This window comes from Somniosus microcephalus, chromosome 5 (genome assembly GCF_052327205.1).
Source record: "Somniosus microcephalus isolate GS21.2 chromosome 5, FLI_Smic_1.0, whole genome shotgun sequence".
In the NCBI taxonomy this organism is placed as follows: Eukaryota; Metazoa; Chordata; class Chondrichthyes; order Squaliformes; family Somniosidae; genus Somniosus; species Somniosus microcephalus.
Window position 1 is genome coordinate 41,486,583 of NC_140991.1, and position 16,578 is coordinate 41,503,160.

Consider the following 16,578-nt stretch of genomic DNA (forward strand, 5'->3'; position numbering starts at 1 on the left):
CAAAACTTCGATGCTGGGGTTGTTGGCCTGAGCAAGAACACCGACATTGGTGCGCCTATCCTGCCAATGGATTTGCAGGATCTTGCGGAGGCAGCATTGGTGGTACCTCTCCAATGCTTTGAGGTGCCTGCTGTACATGGTCCATGTCTCTGAGGCATACAGCAGGGCAGGTATCACTGCTGCTCTGTAGACCATGAGCTTAGTGCCGGGTTTGAGGTCCTGGTCTTCAAACACTCTTCCTCAGGCGACCGAAGGCTGCACTGGCACACTGAAGGCGGTGTTGGACTTCGTCATCGACGTCTGCCCTTGTTGACAGTAGGCTCCCGAGGTATGGAAAGTGGTCCACGTTGTCCAAGGCCTTGTCGTGGATTTTGATAATCGGGGGTGGGGGGGGGGGGGGCAGTACTGTGTGGCGGGGGCAGGTTGGTAGAGGACCTTTGTCTTACGGATGTTTAGTGTAAGGCCCATGGCTCTCGTACACTTCGGTGAAGGTGTTGACGATGGGTTGGAGTTCGTCCACCGAGTGAGCGCAGACGCAAGCATCGTCTGCATACTGTAATTTGACGACAGAGGATGGGACGACCTTGGATCTGGACTGGCGGCGACGGAGGTGGAACAGTTTCCCGTTTGTTCTGTAAATTAGCTCCACTCCAGTGGGGAGCTTACGAAGGGTGAGATGGAGCATTGCAACAAGGAAGATCGGGAAGAGCGTTGGTGCGATGACACAGCCTTGCTTGACCCCGGTTTGTACGTGAATTGGGTCTGTGGTGGAACTGTTGGTCAGGATCACGGCTTGCATGTTGTCGTGAAGCAGGCGGAGGATAGTGACAAACTTTTGAGGGCAGCCGAATTTGACACTCCATAATCCCTCATGGTTGACAGTGTCGAAGGCCTTTGTGAGATCAAAGGCGGCCATGTACAGCGGTTGGTGCGGTTTCCTGCATTTCTCTTGTAATTGTCGTGCGGTGAAGATCATGTCCATTGTGCCCCTTAGTGGGCGGAATCCGCATTGCAACTCTCGGAGGAGCTCTTCAGCCACTGGGAGAAGGCGATTGAGGAGGATTCTTGCGATGACTTTCCGTGGCAGATAGCAGGGAAACTCTTGAAGATGGTCACAATTACGGCGTCTCTGAGATCCCCTGGTATGCTCTCCTCCTTCCAGATAAGAGAAATGAGTTCATGAATTCGCGCCAGTAGTGCTTTTCCGCCATGCTTTAGTGCTTCGGCGGGGATTCCATCTGCTCCTGAGGCCTTTATCATAATTCTATTTCTTCTCCCAGGAGATTACATGGGCGGGAGCACTGGGGGTTGTGTTGCCTAATTGCAACATGACAGAATGAAAAAGGCTCGATGGACCATCTGATGTTTTTCTGTCCACCTTTTTCCTTTATTCATAAGTGATGACACTGGAAGTGTAACAAATGCTATTTTTCTATCACAAACTGCGCATGTAGCACTCAATCACAGCAGGTCTGTACTTTTTTTGTTAGCTGTTAGAAAGCAAAGCAACAAGAATATTTACAGAGAATACATCTCCTTTTAGGGTGAGGGGGGTTACGGTAGTGTAAAGACGTCGCTGGACTAATAATTCAGACAAGGTGAGCTCAAATCCTGTACCATGGCTAAATTTGAATTCAGTTTTTAAAAAACTTCTGGAAATAAAAATCTGGCATCAGTAAAAGCGGTTTGATTGTCGTAAAAACCCAACTGGTTCACTAATGCCCTTTAGGGAAGGAAACTGCCATCCATACCCAGTCTGGCCTATGTACGATAGCAAAATACTGCGGGTGCTGGAAACCCGAAATAACAACAGAAAATGCTGGAAACACTCAGCAGGCCAGGCAACATCCGTGGAGAGAGAAATAGAGTCAACGTTTCAGGTCAAAACCCTTCATCAGGACTGAAAAAGCACAGGAAATGAAACAGATTAAAAGGCCAGTTTGGGGGCTGGGAAATGGGGATGAAAGAACAAAAGAGAAGTGAAGAGACATTAAGAGGTATTCAAAATGAGGCGAGATGGTGATAGGACTGGTAGAGACAAAAGACGGCTCTAGATTAGGTGCGAAATGCGCTGGGAGAATGAGAGACAGCTGCCATGTGGGAGAGGAAAAAAAGGGGAAAAGGCACAAAACAAAGGTGTGGATAAAAAATATATATAAAAATGTAATAGGGGCCGAGGTTATGGTCTGAAATTGTTGAACTCGATATTGAGTCTGGAAGGCTGTAAAGTGCCTAAATGGAAGATGAGGTGCTGTTCCTCGAGCTTACGCTGAGCTTCCGTGGAACAATGCAAGAGCCCGAGTACGGCGAGGTCTGAGTGGGAATGGGGCGGTGAATTAAAATGACAGGCGACCGGAAGCTCGGGGTCACCCTTATGGACGGAACGGAGGTGTTCTGCAAAGCAGTCACCCAATCTGCGTTTGGTCTCCCCAATGTAGAGGAGACCACATCGTGAGCAGCGAATACAGTATACTAGATTGTAAGAAGTATAAGTAAATCGCTATTTCACCTGGAAGGGGTGCTTGGGGCCCTGTACAGTGGGAAGGGGGGAGGTACAAGGGCAGGTGTTGCATCTCCTGCGCTTGCACGGGAAGGTGCCGGGCGAAGGGGAAGGGGTGCTGGGGGTGATAGAGGAGTGGACTAGGGTGGCTCGGAGGGAGCGGTCCCTACGGAATGCTGAAAGGGGAGGGGAAGATGCGTTTGGTGGTGGGCTCACGTTGGAGGTGACGGAAATGGCGGAGGATGATCTGTTGAATGTGGAGGCTGGTGGGGTGAAAGGTGAGGACAAGGGGAACCCTATCGTGGTTCCGGGAGGGAGGGGCAGGGGCGAGGGCAGAAGTGCGGGAGATAGAACGGACACGGTTGAGGGCCGTGTCAACCACGGTAGAGGGGAATCCTCGGTTGAGGATAAAGGAAGACATGTCGGAAGCACTGATGTGGAAGGTGGCATCATCGGAGCAGATGCGGCGGAGATGGAGAAACTGTGAGAATGGAAGAGTCCTTACAGGAGGCGGAGTGGGAGGAAGTGTAGTCCAGGTAGCTGTGGGAGTCAGTGGGCTTGTAGTGAACGTTGGTCAATAACCTATCAAATAGCCTATATACGAGTCTGACTGCCCTCTGAGGTTGCCTAGCAAGCTACTCAGTTGTATTAAACCGCTACTAAGAATAACAAGAATAAATAGCATTATGGGAGCACCTTCACTATTCGGATTGCAGTGGTTCAAGAAGGTGGCCCACCATCACGTTCGAGGGCAACTTGAAACGGGCAATAAATGCCTGCCTTGCCAGCGATGCCCCATCCCAAGAATGAATGAAAAAAAACTCACTTGTCAGGAAGCAACTGAGCAGAACCTTTATTCAATAGATAAAATGGGCTGGGTATAACCATGATAAAAAACACTAATAGAGTCATAACCAAGAACACTAGTGGGGCTGGGCAGAGCCATGACAGAGAACACTAGTGGGGCTGGGACAACCAATGACCAAGACAACTGGTGGGGCTGGGTAGAGCCAAGACAACTAGTAGGCTGAGTAGAGCCATAATAGAGAACATTAATTATCTGTGCAAGTCATGGGTTTGATGGGCTGTTTCTCATTTTTTTAAAAATTCATTCATAGGAGGTGGGCGTCGCTGGCATGGCCAGCATTTATTGCTCATCCCTAATTGCCCTTGAGAAAGTGGTGGTGAGCCGCCTTCTTGAACCGCTGCAGTCTGTGAGGGGAGGGTACTCCCACAGTGCTGTTAGGGAGGGAGTTCCAGGATTTGGACCCAGTGACGATAAAGGAACAGCGATATATTTCCAAGTCAGGATGGTGTGCGCCTTGGAGTGGAACTTGGAGGCAGTGATGTTCCCATGCACCTGCTTCCCTTGTCCTTCTAGGTGGTACAGGTCGCAGGTTTGGGAGGCGCTGCCGAAGAAGCCTTGACAAGTTGCTGCAGTGCATCTTGTAGTTGGTACACACTGCAGCCACGGTACGCCAGTGGTGGAGGGAGTGAATGTTTATGGTGGTGGATGGGGTGCCAATCAAGCGGGCTGCTTTGTCCTGGATGGTGTCAAGCTTCTTGAGTCCAGGCAAGTGGAGATTATTCCCTCACACTCCTGACTTGTGCCTTTTCAGTGAGTCACACGCCATAGAATACCCAGCCTCTGACCTGCTCTTGTCGCCACAGTATTTATGTGGTTGGTCCAGTTGAGTTTCTGGTCAATGGTGACCCCCAGGATGTGACGATGAGGGATTCAGCGATGGTAATGGCATTGAATGTCAAGGGGTGGTGGTTAGACTCTCTCTTGTTGGAGATGGTCATTGCCTGACACTTGTGTGGTGCAAATGTTACTTGCCACTTATCAGCCCAAGCCTGAATGTTGTCCAGGTCTTGCTGTGGGCACGGACTGCTTCATTATCTGAAGAGTACCGAATAGAACTGAACACTGTGCTATCATCAGCGATCATCCCCACTTCTGACTTTATGATGGAGGGAAGGTCATTGATGAAGCAGCTGAAGATGGTTGGGCCTAGGACACGGCCCTGAGGAACTCCTGCAGCAATGTCCTGGGGCAGAGATGATTGGCCTCCAACAACCACAACCATCTTCCTTTGTGTGCCTCATGACACTACAGTATTATTTTGAATATCCACCCTGGCATTTCACAGATATATCCAAGTACTGCTAAGAATGAACTCTCTTCTTTTTCCACCAACAGCACAGGCATTTTAAGCATGATAAGAATGAACTGAGAAATATCCCATAATCTTAAAGGCTGTACTAATACTAAGCAGCTCACCCAATGGCTCAGCAAGTGAGTCGCTCAGCCATGCAGACCATGAAGGTCTCAGGTTGATTTCCCTAGTCTGTGCAGCTAGCTGATTTCAGCCAGGGCAGTGATGGAGGCATTACAGTTGGTTTCAGTTGCCCTGAATTATGGATGGAAAAATAATGTAGGGCTCCCATACCTGATTGCTCCTCAGCAATCTGGTAATAGTGTGAGTGTGCAAACGTTTGATGAGCACAACATCAGCTGTGATGCCCTGTGTGGTCAAATAATGAGCCCGCATTCCTTGTCTTGGAGGATGGCCACTTGGATCAAGTGCCAAAGGAAGCCTGGTATTAGTCGAACTGTCAACAATGAGTCAACGCCTTCAGGAAGGAAAGAAAATAACGGCAAGAAAGCTTTAAATAATCAGAACACACAAAGAACCTCAGGCTGGTCCAACTCAGAATTACTGTTCTTTTCCAGTTTTAGCGCACTCAAAAAATATTGGATACACCTAACCTACAAATTGAATGAGTTTTATTATAAAAATGACCTGATTTGAAGGTCTAAGATAATTTGTCTGTTGTCCACGTTTTCTGTATATGTTTTTATCCCATCGATCCGTAGAGGCTGAAAAGAGATGAACAAAGAGATATCATTGAGCAGTGCTCAAGTATCTGGAAAATGCTCCCCAGCAGTTGGTAATCATAAACCTTTGCAAAACCCTTTCAGGAAATTAAAAACAAAATCCACATGCAATTTTTTTTCCAATGCATCTTATACAAATAAAAGACACTGTTGTTCTCCAATGTTATTTGCAGTTATTCCCAAGCTGTTAGAATTTATACAGCACCTTTAACATGGCAAGACATCCCATTGGGATAATGTACCAGTCACAGAGGATGTCATTTGTGGTGGTGGTTCTGAAAGGGAGGGGGACGGTACCCGAGAAGAGGGAACCATTTACAATATCAGCTAGTATGAGGGCCAGGAAGAGACGTTGAGTGTTCAGCAGTTTAGTGGGAATGGGGTCAAGGGAGCAACAGATGGGTCTCATGGACGAGATGAGCTTAGATAGGGCACGAGAAGAAATGAGTGAGAAACTAGAGCTTTGGGCAAAGTGAGTCTGAGGGCGGTTTAGCTTAATGAGGGGCCGAGATAGAGTGGATAGGAAGGACCTATTTCCCTTAGCAGAGGGGTCGATAACCAGGGGGCATAGATTTAAAGTAATTGGTAGGTTTAGAGGGGATTTGAGGAGAATTTTTTTCACCCAGAGGTTGGTGGGGGTCTGGAACTCACTGCCTGAAAGGGTGGTAGAGGCAGAAACCCTCATCACATTTAAAAAGTACTTGGATATGCACTTGAAGTGCCATAATCTACAAGGCTACGGGCCAAGTGCTGGAAAGTGGGATTAAGCTGGATAGCTCTTCGTCGGCCGGCACGGACAAGATGGGCCGAATGGTCTCCTTCTGTGCTGTAAATTTCTATGATTCTATGATTAATGGGAAAGGAGAAGCAGCAGAGGCAGCTGAACAGATGGTCTCAATCTTAACAACAAAGAAGTCGATGAGTTCCTTGTATGTGCTGCAGGTGAGGGTGAAGGGCAGCTGGGAAGAGGAGTTTAAGATGACTGTTGGTGATGGAGAAAAGATGACAGGAGTTATCCTTGCTTGCCAGGATGACCTGGAGTAGCCAGTGTTTTTGGCAGAGAAGAGTGAAGCTTTAGGTGGTCCAGTGATATCTGATGATGGATGGCTAAACCAGTTGTGCGCCAGATAAGCTCAACTCTGCACCCCATGGACTTGAGGGAGAAAAGATGGGGGCCATGTCAGGGGGAACAACCAGGATGGGAGAGATAAAGGTTTTACTGGGGACAAGAGCATCGAAGGTGGAAGTAAGGGAATGGTTGAGAAAATCGATGCTGCAGAAGTACCATGGCGTATGGAAGGCCAAAAGCTAGACAGTTGGGAGTTTGAAAGTGCAGTTGTAAACGACTTGGAGGAGAGTTGTGTTTTCCAGGGATGGGCACAGAATCAAGTGGGGTTGGAAGGGAGATGTGGGTGGTGAGGGATACAAGGAAGTAGTTGGGAGGTGGCCTTGTCGGTGATGGAGACCATGGGAGGAGAAGCAGCTATGGGAATAGCAAGGCAGAGGGGTTGGCTGTGAGTATGGGGGGAAATGTTTATATGGAAGGAGAGATTTATGGAGATCAAGGGGGAATGAATTCAAGATTCCCAGTGTTTCCTGCTTAACTAGTCAGTCAAATTATATGCAGGAGCGTTTCTTTGCTTCAGTTTCTCGTGTAAAGTGCTAGATTTCTGGTGTGGCCAGTACTCACCTTGTTTCCCATGTCAACCTTTGTGAAGCTGAAGGTATTAAGATGGCTGTTTGCTCCCCGCACAGCCGGTTCAATGGTCTCTTTCAACAGTTTCTCCACAAATTGACAGATATATGGCCACATGTGTTTCACTGTCTAAAAGAAATAAAATACAAATTTATAAACCAGAATCATGGCACAAAATGCAAAATCAGAACATTAAATAGACTGTGTTATAGAATCATAGACCATAACAGCACAAGAGGCCATTCAGCCCAACATGCCAGTGTCAGCTCTCTGAACTACTGACTTAGTTCCATTCCCCTTCCTTTTCACCATACTCAGGTTTTTCTTTTCCTTATACACTTCCCTTTTAAAAGCTGTTATGGATTCTGCTTCTATCACTACTTCTGGTAGGGCATTCCAAGTCCTAACAACCCTCTGCATGAAAAATTTCCCTATACCCCTCATTTTGGCGATGATCTTAAATATATGCCTTCTAAGTATCAACACATTCATGTTTCCTTATTTATCTTATCAAAATACAGGGGCCCAGAAATTCGGGTCTCCACGGGTAAGTACGCACGGGGTACTCACCCGTAGGCCCAATGGAAGTGCCGGTTTCGTGCATGCACTGCGCATGCGTGGGAAACCGGAATTTACGTTCCCTTAAAGGAAGGGGTTCAGAGGTCGAACGCGTACGCCGGAGAGGCAGCGCGTGCGCATGGAACTTACGTTTTTTTTTTAAGGGTTTTCCGGGAGGGTAAGTCTCCAGGAGTTACACATGTAAAAAGTAGGCGTAAGGCCTGCTTTTAACAAGGTAAGTGGTGAATTAATTAAAATTAAAACATTTTTTCCACAGGTTTATTATTTTTAAATACTTTAAAGAAAGGTAAGTTCATTTTTAGCCCTGTTAGAAAATGTAATTAATTTTTTCAAAAATTTAAATTGTTTAAAATAGTTATTTTATGTAATTTAGTTATTTTAAAAATGTGATTTAAAAAAAAAAATTATTTGAAGTTTTAGTGATGTTTTGGGACTTAGTATTTATAGTTTTGACAGGTCTTCCTGTCAATTTTAAGAATGGGCATTTCCCTGCTACCATTGGCTCTCCATGGCCCACGTGATTCCAGGGGACGCATCGAACTAACTGCGCCCCTGGGATACGCAAGCACTGCGCGCCGGCAGTTGGAACAGGCCCAGGATCGGAATCCCACGCGGGCCCACAGCTCAACGGCCGGCGCGCTAGGTAAGTGCAGGTCGGAGGCTTGCACCCGTGGGAAGCCTCCGACCCGAATTTCTGGGCCATCATCGTTTTGAACATCCCCAACAGATCTCTTTGACTTTCTCTGGTCAAATGTAAAGAACCCAAGTTTCTCTCATCTCTCCTCTGTATCACCTTAAAATCTCTTCTGGACTCTCTCCATGACCTTGACATGCTTCCTATATTAGGGTGACCAAAACTGGACACAGTATTCTAAGTGGGACCTAACCAGTGATTTGTAGAGATTTAGCATTGCCTCGTTGCTTTTTTACTTAATGCCCCTATGTATAAATTGCTGTATCATCAACTTGTCCTCCTACTTTAAAGATTTGTATATCTGAACCCTGTTTCTCTGCTTCTATTTTCCTTTCAAAATTTTACCATTTAGTGTATATGTCCTCTCCTTCCTCCCAAAACTATCACCTTGCATTTCTTCTAACATTTCATCTAACATCTGCCCAATCTAATAATCTATGTCCCCCTGAAGTCGCATATAATCCCCTTCATAGTTAACTACTTTCCCTATTTTGGTCCAGATCATATATTTAATACTGATAAGAGCAATGGTCCCAACACTGACCCCTTGAGGATCATCACTGTTTACTTCCTTTTACTCTGAAAAACATCCATTAACATCTACTCTGGTCCCTGTCCTTTAACCAGACCCCTATCTATTAATACTGTGGGACTTAACTTTATTAAGAAGTCTCCTATGTGACACCATTTGAAGATTATATACAACAGCCACTGCCTTTCTTGATCAATGCCCTTAGCTACTTCCTCAAAGAACCTGTCTTTACAAACCTATGCTAGCTGTCCTTAATTAACCAAAGTCTTTGAGTATGAATTTTATTGCAGATTATGGTTTTTATATTGCAGTGGGTTGCATGGTTTGGCACTTGTTCCCTTACTTATTTCCATTTTGTCTCCACCCTACATAAAGCACCTTCGGACATCTTCTAAGTTACAGGCACGATAAATTGTCAAACAGAAAATTGTAAAAGCTGGTGTGTAAGACACATTGGCCTGTATTTTCCGATCGCAGGCCTCCCGCGGGCGGAGACTTGCGATCTGGAAAAATCTGCGCCCTTACCAGAGGGCTCCCGGGACGCACACGCTTCCGATCCTGGGCCTCTCCAAACTTCAAGTGCGCAGGGCCCACGTATCCCAGCGGCGCATGTCTGGGACCATGTGGGCCATGGGGAGCCAATCAAAGAAGGGAATCTCCCTTCATACACTTGACAGGAAGACCTGTCAAATATATGAATGGAGATCACCCCAAAAACCATAGTAAAACTTTAAATAAATTTTTTAAAAATCACATTTTTAAAATGACTTGAAATTACAATAAATTAAGTATTTTAAACAAAAATTTAATTTTTTGAAAAAAAATTAAAGTTTTTTATGGGCTAAAAATAAACTTTTTTTTAAACAAGTATTTTTAAATGAAAAATCAGTGAAAAATGTTTTTGTTTTTTTTACTTTTTTCAACTCTTATCCTGGTAAAAGCAGGCCTTACAGGCGTAAGAATTGTAAGTGTTTTCTGCGGGCGGAGGGTCTCCAAAAAGCGGAATATTCCCCCCGCAGAGGCCCTTCTCCAGGGCAGCCGGAGGATCTGTCAAGACCATTCTTGACAGATCGGAAATGCCGGTTTTCAGCGCATGCGCTGTATGTCTGAAACCGGTACTTCCGATGTCCCTACGGGTGGGATCGGAATATCCGGGCCATTCTCATTTTTTATGTTCTTGTTTAGCTAGCACTCATATGAGGGAGTTTACAGATTTTAAACAGTATTAAAAAGATCAGACTTTATTATAACAATTAGAAATAAACTTCAAGGAGTCAAACATTGATACACTTAAACGGAAGAAGGGGAAGATGAAATGTGTAGAACATACAAAAGGTAGGAATGAGAAAAGGCCATTTAGCCCATAAACCTTGCTCTGTCCTCTAGGTCCCGTCTCTTGGCACTAGTCTAACAGACAGGACTGGGATTTCTCAGAGTCATGCCATTCCCTAGTAAACTGACCATCCAGTTGACATAAGTATGTGTGGTGTTTAAAAGAAATTGTGCAAGAAGCATTTTTTAAAAATAATATTGCACTTTTAAAATAGGAATTAAAATTGTTTGGGACGATAAAGATGATTAGCTGGAGTCAACATACGGAAAATGCGAAAATGGATCGGTCCTTGTGGTTACAGCAAAAATCACTACAGCAGGGCCATTCCAAAGAGACACACTACAAGCTCCTAACTAGATGAATGGGACTTGGCAGCAGAGCAACTAGTTAAAAGGAATCGAAAACAGAATCAATACAGTACATTTTAAAGTTGTCAAGAGTATAAATTTTTGTATAGTTTATGCTCTGGAATATTTGGGTCAAATTCCCAGAAGCATATACCATTGTACTTTAATGGCAGCAACATAATCTTGAGTTATCAATTCATCATTCGGACTTTGCCTGAAGCGGCAAGAAAAAAAGAAAAGAAACCAACAGTACAAACTTATTTTTTTATTAACTTGAAAATCTTGCCTTGGCACAACTGCAAGACTTTCGTGGCTAAGCTTCAAGTGACTAAATACAAGTCAGACTTTCTACATAAAACATAAATCAGGGCCGAGAAGGCCACTTGGCTCCTCTTCCCCTCATCCCTCTATTACATGAAATCTCACACGACCTGGGGGGTGGAGCTTGAACAATAAATTTTGCACAGTAAAAAGGAAAAACTGTAAATGCTCCAAGTGCATGGCAGATCTCTCAGCTGAAAAGCATGAACTCAAAACAAGATAGCCTGTCTTTCCTCTTCACAGATACCGACTGATCTGCTGTGATTTACCAACAGTCCCCATTTTAATTTTTGAATGCTCGCAGCCCAGTGGCTGTCCCCCATCCACTCAAAATCTGCTGGTCCTATAACCTAACTACATAATCCCGTCAAATAATATTGTCAACTTGCACGATTTTGGCTAATATGTTCATTCAGATAAGCTCTTGATGTACGAGTTTAGTTTTATAAAAAGAGAATAAATTCAGTAAACTGCAACATGCTGTTTTCTGATTGAGTTGGGAGCTCGAAGACTGAGGGTGGATAGGACAAGAAAAAGAAAGAACTTGGTCTAAAAAAAAGACAGGCAAAGCAACTCCATTGAACTGAGTGCATAAAAACCGCATTTGTGACTAAAAACAAAAGTGGCTGTGAATTTTCTTCATTTTTTAACTTTTCTTTTACCTTCTCTGTTTGACTCTTCATCATTTGTCATAAATTCCACCCATCCCATTCTTTTTCTTTTAGTCATTTTGGACAGAAAAAAGATCTTGTTTTATACACTATCATTCATGTCATCAGGGTTTCTTTCCCAAAGCATTTTACAGCCAATGAATTACTTTTGAAGTGAAGCTACTGTTGTTTTGTAGGCAAACATGGCAGCTAAGTTGCACCCAGTAAGGTCCCACAAACAGCAGAGATAAAGAACCTAATAATTGATTTTTTTTGGTAGTGTTGGTTTTGGCCAGGTTACCAGAAGAACTCCCTACTCTTATTCAAACAGTGCAATGGATCTTGAACAGGCAGACGGGGCATGGATTTAATGGGCTGGATTTTCCCAGCCCTGAGGAGGCGGGACTGCTGGGAAAATGGGAAAAATTGGGAGCGGGTCCCAACCCCACTCCCAACCCGCCTCTGAACCATCTTCCCGGGAGGCGGGTCCCCGACTCGCGCAGGGACCTGTCTCCTAGCGACGGGAAGGGGATTAGAGCCAATTAACTGCCTGTTAACAGGCAGTTAAGAGGCTTTTCCCCATTTACAGCCTGCTGATGCAGGCTTCTCGACGACAGGAAACCCCGCCAGGGTCAGCGAGGCGCGCTGTGGGTCTGCTGCAGTGTAAGTGTGCAAATGACAGCCGCAGAGGTAGTGTGATGGGTGCAATTGTGCACAGGTAAGTATGACAGGTGAGACAATGTAGTGAGAAATATTTTTATTCTGTTTATATGTATCTACAGGTGACAAGATTTGATGTTTCTGTGAAGCCTCATCTGATCGGGAGAATTGACAGATGGCTTCTGCAATCTCACATGCAGCTGCCATCTGTTTTCTCCTAAGGAGAGAGTCATTGGTGAGCCTGGGTTCAAGGGCTCACCTTTGGACAGCGATTGTCAGTGTCAGCACCTCAATGCTGTCAAACACTGACAATTCATCTGTCAAAAAATTATGGGGCCTGTCCCTTTAAGAAAACCAGCAGATGAAGCGTCATGCACTGACGTCATCCGACACTGGCTTTCCCTTAATTGGCTGGCAGGTCCGCAGGGTGGGTTTAACAAGGCCAATCAAGGGAAAATAGCGTCTGTTCGTCAGACGTCGCTGGGGGCGGGACTAGAACCCGAAGGCAGCAGTCCCGCCCCCAACTCGTCTCGGCTAGCAAAATCCAGCCCTATGTCTCAGTGAAAAGACAGCCCCTCAAACAATGCAGCCTTCCCTCAGTACACACTGAAGTGTCAGCGTAGATTATGTGCTCAAGTCCTACAGTGCGGCTTGAACCCATGATCCCCTGACTTAGAGGAAAAGTTTATTTAATGAAATTTTATGCAGATTTTCTTTTCTTTTTATAAATAGTCTATTGTGAAGTAAGAGCAATGGTAGCTTTACTGCTCCTCTCAAATTTTCATAAATATGGGGCTTGAGCTTTTGAGTTCTAAGTAGAAGCTGATGAAGATTAGAGAAGTTTAAGCTTTACAGCCCAGCAAAAGAAGTGGCGAAGAAGGAATCCCATTGAAGAGTATAAAATGTTAAATGGTATATAGATAAAGTAAAACCAGATTATTATTTCAAAGTAAGCATGGAAAGGAGGGCCAGAGGCAGAAATAGAAATGAGTGAAAGTGAATGAGCACATCAGTTACCCCACCCCCCCACCCCAGTCCCTCGTCCAACTAGCCATCCTTCTTTGATGAGCCTAAACAGTGGGTTTCAGCAGGCTATTCAATCTTGCCAATCTGTTCTCGCCCAATGTCTATAGAAGGGCTTGCAACAGAGGTTGATGGATAGTGATGAGCAGACACCCTGGATGATTTTCCCCTTTCTAATCCAAGGAATGTCATCGTGCCAGTGATAACTCTTCAACTGGAGCTGCCTACTTAATCCCACTTCCCTGAATCTTAAAAGATGGCCACTTCGGACTCGATCCTACAATAGCCCCTGCTGAATAAAACTGTACACTATGCTGCATCATGGTGTCTAACTGAACTCGGAATAATTCCATTGTTTTCCCCCTCCATTTCACGGCTTGGTAAATTATTCAAAATATTTATCACTCCCAGTAAAAAAAAAACCTCCTGTTATTAGTTAGAAGATTTTTTTTTCCATATAGAGTTAGAACATAGAATTGTTTACCACAGTAGCTATTGAGGCAGAAACTATATTAAAAAGAATTTCAGTAATATTAAAGGACCAGGGAGGGAAATCGGAAATAAGTATCTCCCACAGATGGTTGCTGTTTGTTCTGCTGTTTATTCCAACCAATTAATCTGAGCTAGATCCCTTTTCTTCATACTAAATCCAGATATTACATTTCAGTAGTTTATCATTGCATTCAATTTAATTTTTTTTTTGGAAAAATAAAATTTTGGGCAGACCGAAACTAGGGGCTATAAATATAAAATAGTCACTAATAAATCCACTAGGGCAATCAGGAGAAAGTTTTTTACCCAGAGAGTGGTTAGAATGTGGAACTCGCTACCACAAGTAATAGTTGAAGCGAATAGCATAGATGCATTTAAGGGGAAGTTAGCTAAACAAATGAGGAAGTATAGAAAGATTATGCCAATAGGTTTAGATGAAGTAGGGTGGGAGGAGGCTTGTGCGGAGCATAAACACCAGCATAGACCAGTTGGGCCGAATGGCCTGTTTCTGTGCTGTATATGCTATGTAAATCTATGTCATAAGCCAGTCGGCAACACCTAACCAAACTAGAATCAGCGTTCACATAGACCAAAGCACAATCAAAGTGGATGCTTCACTGTCAAACTAATCTTCCCCGTTCCTGCATTACAATCCAAAAACAGTAAAGGTTTGTTGATTATGTTGCAAATGAACTTCACAAATGAATAATTGTGCACTCTGAAGCCTAAGCCAATAGCTGCCAGACCTCTGCTACAATATACAGGAAACTCTTTTTTATCTGGCACCGACGGGACCGGCGTGGTGCCGGTTTATCAAAAAGTCCGGATTACCGAGAGCTATAGTTAAAAGGTACGAGAGCTGAGAACGCCGTATACAGCATCAAACCCAGGCTTCCCTGTTGCTTAGCAACAGGTGCAGGAACAATGGCCACAAGATCCAAGTGCCCCTGTTGCTTAGCAACAGCTGCAGCCACACCCGATTGCACAGCCACAGAACGAGGAACGGCCAGTAATATGAAGTAAAACTTACCTGAACCTACTCCTGAATTTTGCCGGTTAACCGAGATTTCCGGTTGTTTAGGTGCCGATAAATCGAGAGTTTCCTGTACACCATTCCGTGCAGGAGATATTAGACATCTGGCTTACATATCAATTGGCCTAACAAGATGTGCTGAGAGGCAACTCTAACAAGCACAGGTAGCTTTTGAAATGGATGCTGAGAGTGCGGAAGACCTGGCGAGTTAGTGCTGAGTGTTACCAGCAGAAATACATACTGCCTCAAAGTTGGCTCCAATACATCATGTGAATAATTTATTCCCACGCTCTTTGGATAGCATTAGAAAGTAACTTCCTCAAAAATCAATCAATATTACAGTACCTTGTTTATCCACTCTACCCGCTCCACATCTGGGAAGTGAACCTGAAATGACAAGAGATTAAGCGTAAGTACAAAATAGCAACAACAAAAAAATCAAGAAAAAGTGAGCAGGAACTAAGTCAGGGGGAGGGGTGTTGCAATTTTATGGGAGCAATCAGGGACTACTGTATTTGAAATCAGATTTTAGCTCCAATTGAATTTGAAAACAATGGCTGAGCATTGAGCCCTAGTTCGAGGAGCTGCAATCGAAGAAACTTTGCTCTGCAATGGCTGACAACAGTACATTATACCAAGACGCTTCAGAAACTAAGAACTTCAAGTATATCTAATTTCTGCATTGCTGATGTTGATCTTTATTTTAATACTGGAGAAACGGTAAAAATGAGCCCTTTTCTTATTCATAGGCCATTATTAATTTGCAGCACGGTCTCCCAATAATGAACTCTGCTGTAATTGAATACTGTACTGGTAATTCATTTCACCTCACCTCACCTCACCCTGAAAGTGAAATCTGACTGGTTTAATAACAATGTTCTTTAAAGTACTAGTTATCCAAACAATTCTTATACTCTATATTGTTTATAGTAGCATTCTGTTCTATAAGCAGAGACAGCTTTTGGCACACAAGAGCCAGGAAGTTTGCGACAAATGTTGTTTCTGGTTTTTAAATGTTTGATTCACCTGAACAGGCGTACCTTCTGAATATGTGACAAGGACAGGTGGAATTGCCACAGATTTTCCCTTCAGCACTTGGGACAGTCCTTGAAGAACTTTGGAGTCATGGTGATCCATGCCAAGTAGTAACAGCCATGGTGACCCGTAAAGTGGGGGACTCTCGGTATCTTAGTATCAAGATTTCACTATCCAGTGTTGCTGGAAAACCATGTATGCACTGCACCCAAGTGTACTCTATGTGGAGCCTCGCTCTGGATCCAAATATGCCCAACCACTTCAGAGATTATCACTTAGTGTCACACTGCTCGAATTAGCCTGTTTTTATTTTTATTAGCAAATCTCAATTTTATTCTACATTTCCATAAACAAGATTGCAAGGTATATGAAAAAGATTATTCAATCCATCTTATCTCATTCATCCAGAAAGACCCTACAGTCCCACCACAGCAACCAACAGGCTCTTAAATCATTCTTTTTATTGCCTGCAATATCCTCTCCCAAGTCATTCCATGCCTTCAGAACTGTGGAAAACGACATTGAAATGCAAGTCTTAAATTTGCCGTTCACTAGTTTGAACCTTGTCCTACCATTAACTATCTTATATACCTCAATAAAGTCATCTTTCAGTCAGCTTCTTTGAAGGCTTAAAAGCCCAAATTTATTCAGTCTTTCCTTGCAACTCTGACACTCGGGATCAGTCTGGTGTCTCCCCTCTGAACCATCTTCACGGTTTGAATGTTTCCTTTCTGTCTGAACACAGTACTCAAGGCATGGTCTAACCAGGAGTGTACAGCTC

At 44.2% G+C, this 16,578-nt stretch overlaps 1 protein-coding gene across 4 annotated transcripts in view; it reads right to left on the minus strand.

Annotated features, from left to right (window-relative positions):
- LOC147117012 (extended synaptotagmin-2-like) overlaps positions 1 to 16,578 on the minus strand; it is a 274,396-nt gene that overhangs the window by 137,881 nt on the left and 119,937 nt on the right. For all 4 annotated transcript variants that reach the window (XM_085987566.1, XM_085987564.1, XM_085987563.1 and 1 more), the window contains exons 2-4: positions 15,108 to 15,149; positions 7,093 to 7,227; positions 5,308 to 5,384 (exon numbers count right to left, since the gene is read on the minus strand). In XM_085987566.1, coding sequence (XP_085843692.1) covers positions 5,308 to 5,384; positions 7,093 to 7,227; positions 15,108 to 15,149 — 254 coding nt within the window. The remainder of the gene's footprint in view (positions 1 to 5,307; positions 5,385 to 7,092; positions 7,228 to 15,107; positions 15,150 to 16,578) is intronic.